General features: G+C 42.2%; 1 protein-coding gene across 1 annotated transcript in view; it reads right to left on the reverse strand.

The window, feature by feature from the left end:
• The window catches only part of SHTN1 (shootin 1), a gene marked incomplete at its 3' end in the record, with an annotated part of 53,194 nt that extends 37,856 nt beyond the window's left edge, over positions 1 to 15,338 (reverse strand). Inside the window, exons 1-3 of the mRNA XM_084210064.1 lie at positions 15,238 to 15,338; positions 8,540 to 8,592; positions 2,015 to 2,075 (exon numbers count right to left, since the gene is read on the reverse strand). Coding sequence (XP_084066190.1) covers positions 2,015 to 2,075; positions 8,540 to 8,592; positions 15,238 to 15,295 — 172 coding nt within the window. The 5' untranslated portion in view covers positions 15,296 to 15,338. The remainder of the gene's footprint in view (positions 1 to 2,014; positions 2,076 to 8,539; positions 8,593 to 15,237) is intronic.
• Positions 15,339 to 19,426: the final 4,088 nt, after the last annotated feature.

Here is a 19,426-nt window from a genome sequence, read left to right on the forward strand (position 1 = left end):
CAGGGGTAATAATAATCCGCAGCAAATGCAGGCCAACCAAAAACCACTTAACTAATTAGTAGTTGCAGTCACCGAGAAAACATGAATCAACACTGTTATTACAAGTGGCACATTTGAGTGGCATCTAATTATGACTTGATGAGCACGATACTTGCATTATCAACATTACTACTGCATCCCATCAGGGACTAAAAGCCGCTGATGGCATTGACTGCGAGAAACTCCCCCTCAATGGTACCGCAGCACCCAACAATCTCCTTGGCAGGGGCACCCTCACTAAATGACATGTTAAGCATAATTACTGGTAGACATTGTAAATAAACAGGATTGGAAGTGAAAATTGTACCAAGTGCATAAGACACAATCTGACACATTGGAAGTGGCAGCCTTAATTGAGAGTTTCTTTGACTGCTCAAGATCATTTCAACTGCATTTCTCGGAGGACAGTGATTATAACTGTGGAGACAGACGGCATAATGGTATCAGCACTGCTGACAGAGCAGTGAATTAAATTGTATCTGCTGTTGTGTGAAAGCCTTGATGAGAGGTACAGATCCTTAGTGGTCTTATCATTATAACACAATGGTCATGTTGTCATCAACCTTGCTGGCTCCAATTGAAAAGAAATGATTGTGTGTTGAAGCTTTCCCCCCCACCACCACCTTCTATCTCTTGTGCTCAATAGAACCAATTTTCAGAGAGCTATGAAATCACGCAATAGGGCCTAAAATGCAGCTGCTTGGCATACAAACGGGGCCCCATTAAACTGGAATCACACACAATATGTGTTTATGCCAGGAGAACAAATAGAAGCTGAGTACAGGCCAAGTTTATTCACAGACACAAAGCCAATGTAGCTCTTCATCAATATAATTGCCTTTTATATTGTCGTTTAAATAATGGGCTCTATTATTGCTTTAAAATCCTAATATTCCTGGCATTTTATCACTATGTTTACAAGGTATGTCTTTTAAAAATGTGAAAGGAAGATAAAAGAAACCTATAAAATCTTACAACATCAAATATTACCTCAAATTTTAAGTCTTAACTACTTGACATTTTCTGCCACACTCCAGTATTCCTCATATCATAACAAAAACAAAACAGGCAGCCATTTTTCCAGAGGAATTGTACTTCTTAGAGAACATTCTTGGTTACCTAAGATCATTCAAGGCAGTAGACAATTCCTGTTGATTTCAGATTATTTTCCATAATTGTATCACACGAACTATTATAAAACAGGAGTGAGCAAATTCCTCTTTAACACAGTCACACAAAAGTACAGACCATGTGATTTCCTTCTCCTGCATTAACTTCATCCACATTTCTGATGCTTCACCGTGCAGTTCACTGTACTGGCACAAACCAGATGTAACAGACCACAATCCCATTGTAATTGTCTCTTCTAAGGAGCTATTCCACTAGGATACTTCCACTCCCATTAGATGTGCTTTGTTGCTTCCAGACACCATAGGGTTTCAATAGAACCATTACCATAAAAGTGCAAAACTGAATATTGAGGTTCTCACAGCCCAGACAAGATAGAACTTGCTCTAAAAATTAGCACATGAGAGCAGTTTGTCCTAAAATTCTTTCCTGGTGTGTCTATGCTTAAAGTAGTATTACTCCTTCATGAAAAGAATTGCCATTTTTATTAATATTATTATAATAATTATTAGGAATCTCAGCCTCAAATCCCACTTACTTCAACCATGCATCATTCCAAAAGTCACTTGCAGAATCCAGGTGAGATAGAGCCACATTTGCACCACTGTATTTTTATCACTTTGCACCCTGAGAGTGACTACCTGTGCCAGAGAGTACAGATGCTGTAAAAGCATTTATTATGACTACTGTGGGCAAAGTCTCACTGGATCAGCTGCTTAAACTCAGCTTGCAAGGAGAAACAGCAAGTGGACCTGAATCTCAGCATTCTTCATACTGCTATAGAGTGTGCAGAACTATGTTCATAATTGTCTACGTCAAGAAAATCCCACTGACATTGTCAGCTTACTTTTCTGAAACTCCTCCAGCTTTTTGACAGCCTCATCTCGTTCTTGCTTGATTTTGTCACACTGTAGGAAAAGAGAAAATTGAAATGAAACACTGATCCCTGTTATTTAATTAGCAGTCAGTCACAACATGCAAAGTCAACCAAGATCAGTTGCCAGCACAATAATGTACAGAAGCCTATCAAAGCATTTCTTTTCCCTTTCAGCCATCTAACATCAATGGAAATTATGCATAAAAAATTCATTACTCAGAGTACTTCCCAGCCAAACTGGCACACTGTACTTGATTTAGATTCTGATTCAGAGCTACTCTGAAAATATTTTAAAGAGACACATTATCCAAAACTGATATAAGCAGTCATCCCTGTTACACAAACAGTAGAAGCAATACTTTGCATGTCAAAAATAGGCTTTAGGTCTAGTTTCTTTAACACAAATAGACTCAGAAAAGAGGCCTACATTTCTATACCCACCATGTGCAGAGAAAACCTCAAAGCCAATCATCAGGGACATGCTGTTTAATTCCATTACATCATGAGCAAAGTTTCAGCTTTGTAGAGAGAAGGGCACTCATTTTCATGCTTTAAGGAGTTCCCACCACCTCAGTTTTATTAATTTTGTGGTTATTGCTAACACTACACAGGCCTGCAATCACTGATCTTATGATGGAATGGTTTCTTCACAAAGAAAGAATAAAACAGATGTGAAATAGAGTTCTCTAAGAAAACCCATTCTCTAAGTAAATGAAAGAACTCAAAGAAATGAGTAAAACTCACAAGAGATGCAGTCAGTGATTAACCACAGTGTGAAAAACACATGACACCCAGGGGGAAGTATGACTGGCACACAAGGTGCCTTACACACACACATCCTTCCTCACATGCGGCTGGGCATGTTCACAGCAATAAATCAACCTAAGACCATGAGTTAACTTCTGGAAGAGGTCTGTGTGCCTGAGCTCCTTACAGTGCAACTCCAATTACAAGGATGCTGGCCACTGGAACAGAACTGGGTAAAAAAAAACAAGAAACAACAACAAAAAAAAAAAACCTGAAATGATTTTGCTCGATTTTCGGTTTTTCCACATGAGGAGCCACTTTGAGTTAGCTGGGAAAGGAGCCTGCTGTTAAGCAACAAGAAGGGGCAGAGTCTGATTCAAAGACAGCCAAATTCAAGAGAACTCTTCTATCAGCTACAGAGGAACTTGGATGAGACCCAAAGAAGGTTCTGCTCTCATGCAAGGCGAGGATGCCACTGGTGCTGGCTCAGGGGAGGCTGATAGCTATCTGTGGGAGCAAAAGGAGCTGCACTCAACAAGCAATCTCTCTTCTCATGGCACTGATGAAGCTTCAGGGGACAGAGGATGAGTAGGGGGACAGGTTAGTCACCAGCTGCTGTGAGGGCTGTGAAACAAGGCAGAGCTGCAGAAGGAGCAAAGACATACTGAGCAAGCAGCACTGGACAAGGACTCACCATTTCCTGGGGCCCTGTTACAAAGAACCTGTAAAGAGGATTTTGCAGAGGAGAGGTGGGGAAGGGAAATCTCTGCACGAATCTTGCTGCTCGCTGCCCTCCCTCCGTTCCCTCAGCAAAAATCTGGGTTACCTTTGTGGCAGAATGCAGTGTAAAAGCAGAAGTCAGTGAAAGATGCAGAAAGTGTTTCTGGCTGCTCTGCAGAGCACAGTCCTGCCGCAAAAGGGAACTGGTGGGAGCCGCTGCCTCCTTGGATTTTCCAAGAAAGACCCTGGAGCCACAATGACATATTTCACCCACACATGATTTTTCTGCACACTGCAAGCTTTCAGCCCACTCCACATTAAGTGAGCAAATGCTTTAATGCTTAATTTAAAAACCAGGAACATTAGCATTTTAAGGATCTCATCTGTTGCCTTTGGAAGTCAACAACTTTCCTACTGATGGAAACCTTGATGTAGAGGACACAGCACACTCCCTCATCCCAACGACGGGAAAAACTCCTTTTAAAATCCTCCAGGCAGCAAAAACTCCTTTCAAAATCCTCCAGGCAGCAGGCTGTAAGGCAAAGCAGCTTTCCCTGTGCAGTGAAAGGGGAAGTTAAATGACCTATTCCACTTCACCTCGAGTGCTATTTGCAGAGAGAGCTCCATTTGGACCACGGCAAGCTGACTATTCTCCTCATAACTGCCACATTTCTCTGCACAATCAGGGTCTCTAGGCTTGGGTCTCTGCAGAGCAATTCCTGCTCCCAGTTGCAGTTTTCTCAATACCTTCCTTTTGCTGCTACTGTGCTTCAGAATGAAAGAAGAAGAAGAAAAGGAGAGTGGGAGATTGCTGCCCTTGCTGAAATGATCAATGGAAAGCACTTTGCCTTCTGTCTTGCAATCAGAGCCATGCAAGCAGAGCTGTTACAGGTCCTTCCAAAAAATACCCTAGTTTATCTTCTAAGAACTAGAAAAATTTGAGATTTTCTTTAACTACTTAAACTGTTTCAAATTTGAAATTTACACAAAAATAAAAAGCCTATAAACTATGTTTCATAGCAAAAAATACTGTCAACCCTTAAAAATAAACTGACCTTACTTTTAAAACTGAAAAGTTTAAAAATCAAAATTTAGACATATGAGCTGCTCATAAAATGCTCCACAGAAGTCTGAAAAGTTCAAAACCATCTCACTTTTCAAAAAGGCAATCTGAGGTATATACAATAGAATCATTAATAGACAAAAGCATCACTATTCCTAAACATTAAAAGGCAAATAGTGTAACATTACTATAAAATCTACTGTGCACTTTCCACATTCAAGCACATGCAACTGCTAAGGAGAAACAATTTCCATGTATTTACTAAGCTTCCTCTTTTCAGGGTTAAGGGATAGCTCCAAACTAAAGCTGGCTAAACCTTGAATAAAAATTAAAAAGTTTTTAGCTTCTAGATTGCTAGTGAATTTTCAATTTTTAACTTAATTAAGAGTTCCAGCTTCTCTGCAAAGTAAAATAAGCATTTATTCTATTTTATTTAATATATTTAGTATTAGTAATCTAATATTTATACCACCATTATCTCACTTATAAAACCCCAACAACATAACAAACAATATTGCAGTCCTGAACTGGCTACAGGGCTCAGTGATAATCTCCCAGCAGTAAAAATGCATTGCACCTGCATTTTAAGAAATTAACAGTCCAGTTGCCAAAATTACTTTTGTGAATAACTCCATATATTCTTCATCTTTGCAGGCACAAGTTCAGAAGATTTGTCAATCCCACTCCTTTCAGATTTTAGCCTTCTAGGTAGCTAATACACAAGGCAATATTTTAATTTCTAGTTTCTTGTCTATTCTCTACTAACAGCCTTCTTTTTTGCCAACTATTTTGCACATAAGCTCCTACAGACTTCAGTAAAAGGCCTTCAAAGGGCAAAAACAACAGGGAGATTGTTCAGCCCAGATATTAGGATGCAAGAAGTTCACGTAGTAGTCATATAGTCAATTAAAGCATTGCTAAGCAACACAAAACACAATTCTTTCCCATTTACACAGATTGTGAAATGTATGCAGATTTAATGCTTTTTCTAAAATTGTGAGTTTGGTGCAGTGCTCAAAAGTATCCAATGACATTTGCAGTATTCTACTCAGAGAAACAATGAGCGTGTCACCAAGGCAGAATCCCTTCCCCATTCCCACTGGGTGACAAAACATATAATCCCCTCCATCCGTGTGCTTTAGCAGAGCAAACACCATGAATGATGTATCAGAGATACAGTATTACACCTACTGTTTTGGATAGCTGTCTTGCTTTTTTTTCCCCTACTGGCAGCATGACAAAACACTGTCAAAACCAGCGTTCAGAGTCATTTCTGTCTGATTAGCAAGTAGTCAAATATTTATTCATGATCTGACTCTGAATATGTCAGAACTACACATTAAATTACCCACATTTGTGTGCAGCTGAACATTTGTTATCCATTTTTGGGGGGCCGGTATGAATGTTTTGTTGGCTACATCAATAAAAAAGGTGACCTAAGAGACGTAATCTGCCAATATAATTTTGTCTCCATTGTTTCTAAAAGTATTTTAAAACACTACCAAAAAATGTCTGGGGAAATGTTGTCAGAGACTCCACCAGTGGTCTCCAAATTGGCAGTTTTGCAAGGCAATGAGGAAGAGACACTGTGGATGAAAGATCTTGTCTTATTAGCATCCCTTTCAAAGCAGCAGTGCTTTGAACAAAGTAAGACACATAAAAGTCAATTTACTTCCTAATTTTAAGGAAAAATATGAAACAAAGAGCATAAATTTTCAAAAATTAAAATTATATCTTAAGTTACCTGCCCATTATCCACTAAGTCCCGTGTGTCTAATGGAAACTAGGACAATTTCTGCATGCACAGCTCATCTTTCAGAGCCATACAAGCACAGCAGTGACTTAGGAAGGTATTCCACCAAGTGTACCAAAAGCACACACACACACACACACACACACACAGAGCTATTTAACTCCTCTGTGGCACTTTCCACACGCAGTCTGCAAGTCACCTGCTAAAAAAATTAACATCTCATTCTCCTATCCACGCAATTATGTGACCACAGCTGATACAGAGGAAGCCATTTGCTGATATTCACAGGAACAGAAGTCACCCACAACTTCCCAGACCCACAGGCAGAGAAATTCTGTGCTATTTTTCCAGCAGCAGGTTTGATCCTGCAAAGCACAAGCTGAGATACAAAGCATGGGATGCTAAGGACCTTTAGGATTACTCTGTCCTGCCATAACACAAGGAATAGTTTCTTTCAGTACTGGCACTGGAAGCAAATATAACCAGGAACTCTGTATCAGTCGATTTTTTTTTTTTTTTTGTGGAAGAAATGCACTTAGAGCCTCACACTTAACCACTTGAGTCCAAGCTCTTGAAAAATGAACCATGACTGCTTACACAAGCACACCAGTTTGCAGGAATGGAGTTTTTGGATGAAGAAAACTTGCATAACAACTGAAAATCCAGCCCTGAGCACGTGTTTAACTGATTTGCTCAGCTGGGAATGTAATCCCCATACACTCAGGCTTGGGGGATTTTTGGGTGTTATGCAAGAATTCTGCAAAAGTTCAAAGCAGCCTCCAGATGAAACACACAGGAGTTGCTAGGGACATGCAGCTGTAGGAAAGAAGCCTTGTGAGAAAGAGGAGCAAGGAGGCAAGAAGAGCAGAATGGAAAAAAAAAACCTCAGAACATCTCATTCCATCTCAATTTCAGAAATAAAATTTTTCATTGAAATTCCCTTTGAAGAAAAAAGAAATTAAATAAAAACATAGCTCAAGGGAAGTCTCCCCACTCCTCCCTTCCCAAGCTAAACAAAGTTTTGCTGAAGAAACACCAAAGCTGATGTAACTTGAGTTCAGGGCAGAGCTGGGAAGCCTGTTTTTCATCAGGTGTACACATGTCCTGGCATGGCACTTCCCACACGTGACAGAAGCCAACAGCCAGCATTGGACAAATAAAGAAAAAGAGTAGTGCAGGGCAGGATGCTGAAATACCCCCCAGGCTGCAAATGGTTTGGAGACTGCAAGAGAAACCTGCCCAGGTGTTAAACATGCTCCTACATGCCTTCCTTTCTGCTGTCAGAGACAGCATTCTGGGCTGGATGGAGTCTTGGTCCAAATCAGTCTTATTCTCATTTTCTTCTGTGCATTTCCTCCAAAGAGCAAAGAGAGAGGACAGTTTTCCTGGGATAAGATCAGCAGAACAGGAATGAAGAAACAACCAAAGTGAAAAGGACAAGGAGGTCAGAGGATAGGAGGGAATGAAGCACATTGTGCTGACCTCCGTAGAAATACACATGATCTTTGCTGAATCGTAAGTGAACAGAAGTATCAAATATGAAAAGAGTTAAGGACAAAGTCTTCTCAATACAGCCTTGAATTGAAACATTTGTAACTAAAAATGGCCATTCCAAAATGATTTCAAAAGAAGCTGAATTAAACCTACATGTCTTGGCAGCTAACAGGAATTTAAAAGCGAACAGATTTCTTACATCTTCAGCTCACTCATACTGAAGAAGGAGAATTTTGCTTACAATACAGTATAGCACTGACTCCCCTCCATTCCTCCCTATCTTCATAAATCATATTCCTACATTATGAATGTTCAGAAGCTGAAGGAAGTTGTTCTTTTTTTTTTCTTGTCAGTAATTAAGTCCTCAGTGCAAATGAAGTCATAGTAAAACAAGACTTAGATCAAAGAGAAACAATTTTATCTGAACACGTGACTTGGTCTATGCTCCCACTGTTATCACAGGCAAACCTGGTAAAGCAGCAATCACACAAAATGTATTTACAGGAAATTTTCTGCAGTGGGACAGCCAGAATAGCTGTGAGAGCTGCATTCATTGCTCCATAAAACACACAGGTACAAGTAATACTTCTTCTTCTTCTTCTTCTTATTCTTCTTCTTCTTATTATTATTATTAAACAGTGAACTCAAAAAGCAGTAAACAATCTGCCACAGACCACAAGGCATTTCAGTATTAAATGAATAATTGATTCATACAAACCTCTTCCTTCGTTTTCTTATTTTCTGCTCTAAGCTCTTCATATTCACCAATAGCTACACAAGGGGGAAAAAAGAAAAAAAAGTTAATATAGCAGTACCTCTTCCCAAATTAGCTCTCCATTTGATTAAATTGAAAACTCTTCTGTTTGTCTATGCAGACTTCTTATCTAACATGGGTCATAAACTTCATTAATAGCCTGTTAATATCCTATGAACTGGACAGCCCTCTAGAATTGAAGCAATTAGGAAGTGTCTGTAAAGGATGGTAGCTCCCAAAACAATCAATTTTTGATCAATGTAGAGTTAAACAATCTTATTGATTGAGTTCAAAAATTACAAGGTGGATATACTGGTTTGTAGTGACCATTTTAAACCCACACTGGCTCAGGTTACAGATCAATCCTAGAAAGAATGGTTGGTGTGATATATGGGTACTTGCAGAGCAGCTGATCCATGCACCAGTAAAACCAGGGTCTCCCATCCATCCCTTTACTTTGTCCCCACTTCTCCTTATGCACCCAAAATTCCATGCCCAAGAAGCAGGAAAAACAAACAAAAAAACCCAACAGGTAGATGAATAAACAAGAAACCACAGTGGTGAAACAATGTATTTCCTACACAGGAGCACAAAGGCTGTGCCTCTTGGTCACTGCTCCACTGCCAAGCTATTCCTGTTCCCTTCAGGAAAATAAGGGAAGAGACTTGTACCATTCAAAGGCAAGAAAAGGAATGCAATCTGTACCAACAGATGCAATTCAAGTTTCTTCACACTTGAAAACTGCTCATGTTTGCTTGCCTTTAAGGCAAAGTCATTCTTGACATTCAATACTTTACAAATGACTGAAAAATGTAAATACAGATTTGCTCCACCCTCGACAGCTCTCTTCACACACTCCATGAACAGAGAACTCTGACTCATTAGCCCTGAAGGAGAAAATAACAGAATATTCTGGGCTATAGCTCTTAACCCACCCAAAACGTATTCTCAGCCAACCCTGCTCTTTCTTACAGTAAAAGAGTAAAACCCCACAAGAGCCAACATGAGTGAACACAGCATGTTCCTCCACAACAGTGGCCTCACTTATTCACCAACTACTCACTCCACAGCTCAGCTGGCCAGAAGGGACTGTCCTGGAAACATATCAATACCCTTTATCAGTATTAAATTAAGCAGGCAACTTTGTATGCAGAAGCTCCTTTAATTACAACTTAGTCTTTTGATTTTCAGTTGTGCACCTGTGTCTCCTGAACCTGAATTTGCTAACAAAATGTATTACCTAAATTAGATGTTTTATATATTAGGTAGTTACTATGGCTGAATAGGACTTATTACTAAAACAAGGCTGTAAGGGTAAAAGTATATAATGACTATAATTCACAGTGAACAACAGGAAAGACACCTTCATTCCCACAGAGTGAGGTGGTGACTCTTCCTACTCTTTTTATTAAAAAATTAATCAGCCCCTTTCCTAAAGCTGCATACTAAAAAACACAAGTTAAAGGAAAAAAACCCAAACTTTAAAAATGCTACATGCATATACTTCAGTATTTATATTGCAAACCAGGGCAGCCTTCCAGTCGATTGAGAGCCATTCCACGCCAAATCAATAAGTAATGGATTTAAAATCTACTTATTTACTCAAAAAAATAAGTAGAGCTGTCCAAGCAAGAGTCACTCCACTGTTTTTGCTTCCATACCATGGACCAGGCATGTCTTTACTGGTACAGGCAGGAGAAAGAGCTGATGGTGCAAGAAGTGCTCTGCTCTAGATGAAACAAGCTATCCCAATTAAGTCATATTTTGTTGGAAGAGGTAAACTAACACCTGGCTTTTTGGATATATCATTAGAGACAGAATTACCCCTGTCAGCACCAGAAGCTTTAATGGAATTGCTGCCACCACATTGCACCTCCCAGTGCACATGGAACAGCAAGAATCAGGCCAAGAGTGCTGTGAAAACTCTCCAACAAAAATGGCCTCCTACATGTACAGCATGCACAAGACTGAAGTGCTGTCAAAAGGATGAAAAAAAGCCAAAAGGGATCAATTTTCCCCTTGTTCACCATTTTAGGCTCAAAGATCCTTTCTGCTAAATCAAACTTAGCAGGATGCAGTAAGGCTCCAGCAGCACCAGCCAGGTGCACACTATTTTCAAATAATGTCTTGGTGGCATTTTTAACACCTCCTTCTGTTAAGGGCAATCTATGGGACAGCATTACACTCAGCACCTTACAATGACTCCAAATCCTGACTCACAATACACAAACCTATCATCAGGCCCAAAGCTTACATGGGCAAACCAAGCTTTTGGTCAGATATCAGCTGCATTTCCTGAAACCTACACGGCTCAATTACCTTACAGTTCTTTAAAAAATAAATAAAAAGCACCTGTGTAAGTACACAAAGATAAGTGTTAGGTACAAATACTGTAAGTCAGCTCCTGCATCTGTGTCCCCATATGCCTTGATTTTACTCAAATCTGTGAAAGTGTGTACAAGTAAATTTAATTAAGCCCCGAATTTGCATCTTGCAGTCTTACACCTTCCTTGAAAAAACAGGAAAACTAAACACACCACTGCCTGATAAAGACCAACCACTAAGTTCACACCAAAAGATTTGCCTTCACAAGTTTCTGAAAAAAAAAAAGATAGGGTGCAACACAAGAAACTGAAGTGGAAAAACATCTGAATGATAATACATTCAAGCAGGATGGGTTCTGCTGGGGAATGATGGCTGCTGTGTATTAAGACACACACACAGGTACACAAAAAAAAAAATTACAGAGCAGGTGACTATAGAAGGGAAGACAGCAGCCAAGAAGGTGTCCTAAGAAATTGCTCTGGCCATGAAAATTACCCATCTGCCACAAAGTAGAATGAATTTGTCAGACCACGTTAGGAGCTTGTCAATAGCATACATTTAAAAGGCACTGCTCTGAGATATTGCTGTCAGATTGGCAGTCTAGACTCTTCCTAAGAAGATACATTTAAGATGTTTCCTTATTCAAAGGTACTGACATTATAGGAAAAAGTTTAAAGAGATCAAATAGATCATAATGAAAAAAAAAAAGAATACAGAGCCACAGTGCTTGGGACTAGAGACTGGAAATCATCACACTTCATCAAATCCAGCCAACAAAAACAGAGCAAAGTTAGACCATTTGAAAATGAAGAAAAAAATCCAGGCAATATAAATACCTTTAGTATATGTGTGGTTAGCAGCAGCTGTTAACCACTGTAATTTAGCAAAGTGACCAGAAATGTGGCTATGACAGTACTGAAGTGTAATTTTACCTAGTTTATAACTCCAGACACTTTGATCACTGACTCTCGTTTTCAACTGAACAAAAAAGGGACTATTGCAGAAGATGACTCTGTCTTTAAGGGCAAGGTACCAACAGTGCCAATAAAGCCAAAGACAAACAAGGCAATCTTCCAGGCAGGTAATCAACTACCGTTATGATTCAGCTGTTAGTCAAGTTTGCTACCATTCCTCAGGTTCTACAACCAACCACTAATACCACAAAGTTTTGCCAAACTGCTTCTTTTTTTGTTTTAAGTCTTTCCCATAGAAATATAAGGGCCAGTTGAGTAGAACTGCACATCACTGGAAACATCAGTGAGGCACTGGTAATATTTATGGTGGAACTGCTGTATTAAACCATGACATTTCAGAAAACTATTTGAGGATTAAAACTCCAACAACACTTTTAAGTCCAAAATATCATCAGTACAGAGATCTTGTTTCTTCATGATGCTCACCTTAAACTTAGTAATGGAGCAAGCTGAGGAATGATCAGTATCAGGTATCTGAGTCTAACACACAGGACTTGGAAAATTCAGCATGGGTGAAAGATAAGAGTATCTTACACACAGATGGCTTCAGTGTCCTTGTTGCTGCTCAGAGCTCTGCCAAACAGCCAAGCAAATTTGCCCAAGCCCCAGAGAGCTTCACAGCTGCCACTGAGAATTGCGTGGGCAGCTACAAAACACCTGCCTCAGGTTCAATCTCCTGACCTTGGTGAGGAGAAGTAAGAGCAGCAGCTGAAATGTGACAGCAGTCAGCCACAGACGCTGCTGTGGCACCACTCCTCAGACATTTCATTTACCTGGTGCCAGGCAAGCCTCTCAAGAATAGAAAAACACATCCTGAAAAAGAAACCAAGCCAACAGCTACTGAATGAATGTCTTCTGAAACCTTTCCAAACCCATTTGCATTTTCCAGAAATCTGACTACACATCAAAATGTTACAAAAATCTGAAGCCGAACGCTGCTCTGAACAAAATAAAGACAGGCCAAGTCTGTGTACCCATTACCCCAAATATTCAGATCCAGCAGATCCTTCCATCAACTCAATTTATTCCCAAAATCATACTGTTATCTGCATTTGGAAGCAATAAACAAGAAAATTAAGAGACTGTTCAACAGACCATCCTAAAATTACTTGAGGGAAGTTGGTAGTATCTAAAATAGTCTTGTTTTGCTATCAGTAAGAATGGAGAGGACACTATCTATTCCAAATTACAGTATATAAAGAGTTAGCAAATTTACTTATCTACAGTAACAATATAGTTTATCTAACTACAAGAATAATTTCATTTATGTCATTACCTTTTCACTGCTTGAGTTTTTCACTCTAGGAACCAGACTCATCAGTAAACACAACTTAACTACTGATTTAACTATGTGTGCTACCATTTTTGTTTCATAGTTTAAGACGTAAAACAGAAGAGTATTTTAAATTTTTTCTTCACTGGCTAACTTTTTGCCTACAAAAACCAATTTTCCCACCAGCCACATAATCACAAAAGTGTATGTTAGCCTAACAACAACACACCAAAACTCCTGTGTTTAAGGATGAACATCCACCAAGAACAGAGCCTTACACGATTGGGTCTGCCAAGTACAGCTTCTGTTTCAACAGCTCAGGTGGATCTGGGACAGCCAGTCCTCAAGTTACAGTAACTTTCCCTTGAACTAATTCCTCTAGTCCCGTAAAATTTCGTTAGACATTAAAGGATACCCAGCCCACTGGAGGAGAAGACTTTCAGAGAGCAGAACTGAAGCCCTGCTCTAAACAATTTCAACAGGCTCAGTTTTCTCTAAAGAATAACATAAAGTTGTCTTTTTTTCAACTTATCATTGTCATTTTAATAAATGCTCTCTTGGAGGCAACAGTACTGAAGGGAAGCAATCAGCAAGAGAACCAGATTTTGAGCTGAATTTTTTGGTCTCAGATTACCCTCAACTGAGGGATTATCATTTTTCACCTAATGACTCCTTCCAAGGCCGAATCTATCTTGTGCTGATGGTAATCGTGAATTTCCAAAGCTGAGCATACAGGAAAAACCCAAAAAGTGACAAAGCACATCATAAATAGTCCATTATTAGTCAAATGAAACTTAGTTAGGAGAAGCTTCTGCTACACAGCAAAAGTGATGGAGCACCTTTAAGGTCAGAATGAATGACAGAAAGATGGGCACTGATCACACCCCTGTAATTTCACTCCTTTACACAACTTTGCCCAATACTTCCTTTCCAAATTCCTCCTCCCCGGCTCGCTGGAGACCAGGAGAGCTCAGTAGTGGGAAATACCAGATGTGAATTCCAGCGTGGCTCCTTCACAACTCCTGCACATGCAGCTGTGGTACAGGAGGCAACACCGACTGCTTGGGGCACGGGAAGATGTTCATAATTCAAACAGATTTTCAAAGCTTTCAATGTGCCCACCTGACTAACTAAGGCTGCAGCTTTGCTGGATCAACCTGGCTCAGGGACTGACCACAGGGGGAGTTAAAAATGGCTCATGAGCACCCCAACTCCTTTCTTTCCATGTGCCTTCTTGCAGAGGATTAAATATTACAGTGTTCTAGTTTCTGAGTCAGACTATGCACTCATGAAACTGAACATGCTGAAATTTTGGCCTTTCCTAAAGCACCACAAGCGACTCACACACGAACCAAACCAGCCCAGGGTGGAAGTACTAAAGTGCTATAGAAACCGAAAGCGCATCAGGACAGCCTGAGCCATCAGCGGGAAGTTTGCTCGCTGATAGGGACAGGGACAGCAGGAGTTCGATGGGTCGGGCCAGGACCGGACCCCGCAGCACGGAGCGGGAGATGGGACAGCTGACAGGTTAGCACGGCCTGGCTCAGCTCCACGTGAGGCTAAGCTCCTCGGGGGAACAGCGAGGCGGACAGACTGTCACCCCTGGAGCTGTCCGGTGCTGCGGGCTCCGAGCTCCCCGCCAGGGCAGCACCCACGGCCCATGTGCGGCACCGCCGCCTCCCGCCACGGCCATCGGCCCCCGCGACGGCCGCGCTGGCAGAGCCGCTCCGTCAGCGGGGCTGGAAAAGCCCTCCGAGATCATCGACTCCAACCCATCTTCAGCCACAGCGGGCACCTGCGGGGCGGCGAGGCAGCCGCGGCGCCCACATGGGTTAGAGCCAACACGTTCCACTCCCCTGCTTTATTTCATTAAGGCTTTTATTATTTCCCTCCGCATGGGCAGAGCAAGGGGCCTGGCAGCGGGGCCGGGGGACGCCCAGGCCGCGCCCGCCCCGCCGCGCCCCGTTCCCTCGGCGGGCGCGGAGCCCTCGCCCCGCAGCGGCCGCGCTCCCGCCGGCCGAGCCCGGGCCCGCGGCGGAGCGGGGGGAGCCGCTTTCTCCAGCGCCGGAGGCGGCGCCGCCCGCCCCTACCTTGGTCCTTCAGGCTGGCGAGGAGCTCCAGCTGCTTCTCCTCGTCGGAGCTGTTCATCCTGCCCCGCCGCCGCCGCCACGGGCCGGCGGCTGCCCCGCTGCGCTCCGCCCCAGCGAGCGCGGCTTCACCTGGCAGCGGGCGGGCGGCGGCGGCCGCAGCCCCGGGGCGCGGCGGGCGCGGCGAGCGGCCCGGCCCGCTCCGCTCTGCACATGCCCAGACTCCCGCGGCGCCCCAGTGAGCATGTGCGAGTGCGGGCACGGCGGACCCGGCCCGGGGCTGCTCCGCCGGGCGGGACCGCTCGGGGCGGGCGTCCCGGCTGCGAACCGAGTGGCGGATCAGTTCGGCTGGAATAGGCTTCGGAGGTCGTCGAGCCCAACTTGTGACCGAACGCATCCGTGTCAACCACACCGTAGCACCGAGCGCCCATTCAGACTTTGAGCATCTCTAGGGATGGTGACTCCACCACATCCCTGGGCAGCCCATTCCAATGTCTAATGACCCATTCTGTGAAGAAATTCTTCCTAATGTCCATCCTAAACCTCCCCTGCCTTAAGACTGTGCCCCCTTGTCCTGTCGCTGGTTTTCTGGGAGCAGACCCTGACTCCCATCTGGCTCCAACCTCATTTCAGGGGATTGTAGAGTGAGAAGGTCTTCCCAGAGCATCCTCCAGACTGAACTTCTCCCTCAACTTCTCCTCATAGGACATCTGCTCCGGACACTCCACCAGCTTTGTTGCCCTTCCCTGGACTCTCTCCAGCACCTCAGTGTCCTTCCTGAATTGAGGGGCTCAGTACTGGACACAGCACTTAAGCTGTGGCCTCACCAGTGCTGAGTACAGGGGAAGCATCACTTCCCTGGGCCTGCTGCCATGCTATTCCTGATACACCACGATGCCTTCTTGGCTGCACACCAGCACCCCCAGGTCCATTTCCACCGGGCTGCTTGCCAGCCGCTCTCCCCCAGCCTGTACTGCTGCAGGGCTTGGTGTGGCCAAAGTGCAGCACTCTGCCCTGGGCCTTGCTCAGCCTCATGCTGTTGGTGTTGGCCCACCGATCCAGCCTGTCCAGGTCCTGCTGCAGACCCCAGGCAGGGTCTCCCAATGAGCTGGGGTTAAGCCCTCCTGATCCACTCCCACACTGCTGCCCGTATGTGGCTGCATTTTTAATGTGCCCTTTTGCACAGCTTGCATAGCACAGCTTTCCACTGAGGAGCCCTTGCCCAGAGAGCGGTGGGGACATAAAACAGCTGTTTGAGTGCCTTGGTGCAAAGAAAGCTGAAAGGTCGTAAAAGAACTCTGGAAGCTTGTATTACTGTTTGTGAGGATCCAAGGGAACACAACTGCATGCCAGTGTCCAGCACTTTAAGGAAACTTTGGTACAACATTAGGGCAGAGGGCTTTGACAGAGACCTGCTGTGTTCACCTCAGGAGAACACACTTCTCTCTGCTATTCTCTGATGATCCCTTTCTGGAAAAGGAGGGGATCCAGCCATAATCTCTGTATTAAAGTGGTTACCTTACCCAGCTTACCCCAAGGCTGACAGTAAGTGCAATGCAGTTTGCTTCCGTTTATACATTTTGCTGAGCTCCAGCAGCAGTCAGCTGAGCAGCAGCTATCTCCAGACTGACATGGGCAAAGGTACAGTTCTTATGCCTCCCTCCCTCCCTCCCTCCCTCCTTCTTTGGCAAACACCTATCAACCCTTGTGGCAGGCAGGTCAGAACACACTGATGTGGCAACATTAGTTAGAAATAACAGAGTGAAAGGAAAAAGACCCTGCTACAAATAGTTGCTCAGTCCTCCTGCCTCTTTCCTCCCGTACAGTATCCTCTAGTTTTCCCATTTTTACCTAGTAAACCTTTAAAACGTGAAGAGACTCTATGTGGATGATTTACAGCACTTTCTGTCCTACACGTGGTTAATGACACGTGTAACATCCTGGAGAGAAGCCATAAGAACTGTGTGAGCTGTGCTGATGTCTCAGAGGCGTGATATGCCCCAAGGCAGAGGCAAGTTCATAGGCTAGTCAGCTTATTTTGAGCTGGTCAGCACAAAACACCTTTAACTGCACCAAATACAAAGTTATGGATTTTGTGCTTCTAGTCATATGCAAAGAATGGGAAATGACCTTGGAAAATGAAGGCTCTCTAGAGGAAGTGGGAGGCAAAGTGCAAGCAATTATGTAAGTGCTGTCAGAACCTTACTGCTGCAAAAGAATGGGGGGATTGCTGACAGCAGGGTAAAAAGTTCCTTCTGTAACACCAACAGGATCAAAATAAATTTTCTGTATCCAGTTCTTTAAAAAATGGTACCAAAAATTAAAAGAGAAAGCACAAGAGAAAAAAAAAATGACCTAAGGTTTGAGGAGAGTGCTTTGCAATGAGACACCTCAAACCCTTGATCTTTTTAATTGAGAAAAAGGAAACAAATTATTTGGTTATGTCAGTTTCAATACTTGAGGGCTTTTCAGCCTAGTGGAAAAGAGTCAACCAGAATCTCTGTAACCAGAAGCTGAACATAAAAGCTACAAATAAAGCCACACATCAATAAATGCCTCAGTTTGAAGGAACACAGAGGTCCTATTTAGGTCCTTGGAGTTCTGGGATGACCCTGGTTTTGAATAGCCCCCACTTTAAGTCTGAGCAGTTTTGCCAGTGTTCTACTTTTTAGTGTCCTTTCTTGGGCTGCCTTGTTGGCTTCCCTTCAGCCACAGGTCTCCTTCCAAGTCCCTCTTCCCACTGCCGATATCATTCCCTTTCATTTCCAAACCAATTTCCTTTATGCAGAGCAATAGCAGGATTTGCAAAAGAGTCATTGTAGGGTTGCTTATTCCTGCACAGTGCCAAGGCACTGGACATTTTCATCCTCCAACAATGTTCTGTCTGTTGCATGCAGCCAGAACAGGGCATAAAATCCCTTTGATATCTGCAAAGGCTGCAAGTCAATTCTTCCATTATTTTATTTGTTTACTTAAGTTAAAGTAATATGTCCACATCAAAAGAATTCACTTCCATAACTCCTATATTAGGGCTTCATAAGTTTTGGTTTTGTTTTTATTCACTTATATTTACATCCAGTTACAATACTTTGAAAAGTTAGCATTTAAAACCTTGTTTCAGACCATGCTGGTTGCAAGAATAGGATGGCTGTCTCTGCAGTAGTATTATTTATTACTACTATAGTAATAGTAATAGCAATAGCTATAGCTATAGTAATAGTAATAATAAAATATTAAGCAATTGTTGCTAATATTTTTCTAAGTTAGGAGATGGCTGAAAAGTTAACTCTATTACTAATAGCTAATGTCCTTTGGGAGACCAAAATTCAGATGGATTCATCATAGCTCTAAATTCCACCAAATCATTGCTGCAATGTATGAAAATCTGTCTGGTATTCTCAATTACACAGTAGCCATCAGTCATATAAAGTTGGCTAATTGCAGGGGAAAAAAGAAAGAAAATAAAAAATTCTGGGAGTTCTAACTTTGTCTTACTTTGGGATAGATCTTAGTGAGGTGTTGGACACCTCCTGTTATTCTAATGCTTGAACCTGATGCAAATGATCAGTTCCCAACAGGTGTGTGTAACTCAGGCTGTTGTACCTGCTTGCATATAATTTTTTCAACTTTTTCCATGGTTCACCTCTTGGATGGGACTTGGATGAGTAGTCAAATGATGGACTTGGCAAGCTGAAAATATTACAATATGACAAACTGGAGCAGGTTGCAGTGATTAGTCACATAACTCCTAAATTCATAGGATCTAGAATGAAGACCAAGGAATTCATAGCATAATAGAATTTTTTAATTTTGAAATTTTGAATAATTAAATTTGAAACAATTATCATGGGTATGAACAACTTTTTCCTGGGACCACCTAGAAACAGTAAAGTGTGAACTTTTTCTATAAATCCATAGAATTTTGTTTTCTCAAATATTAGCTGTTTAGCATAACAGTCATAACTGGGCATACAGAAGTAAAGATTTTGGTACCTTATCAAATAGGTAAAACAGTCATGAAGTTGGTGTTGTTGTTATCTCTCTATCATCTATCTGTCTATCTATCATCTATCTATCTATCTATCTATCTATCTATCTATCTATCTATCTATCCATCCATCCATCCATTATCTATCTAAAATATGCATATTCCCATTCCTCATTTTGGGATAAAATTTACTCAGACTTTCTA

Source organism: Fringilla coelebs (genome assembly GCF_963513975.1).
Source record: "Fringilla coelebs genome assembly, chromosome: 8".
In the NCBI taxonomy this organism is placed as follows: Eukaryota; Metazoa; Chordata; class Aves; order Passeriformes; family Fringillidae; genus Fringilla; species Fringilla coelebs.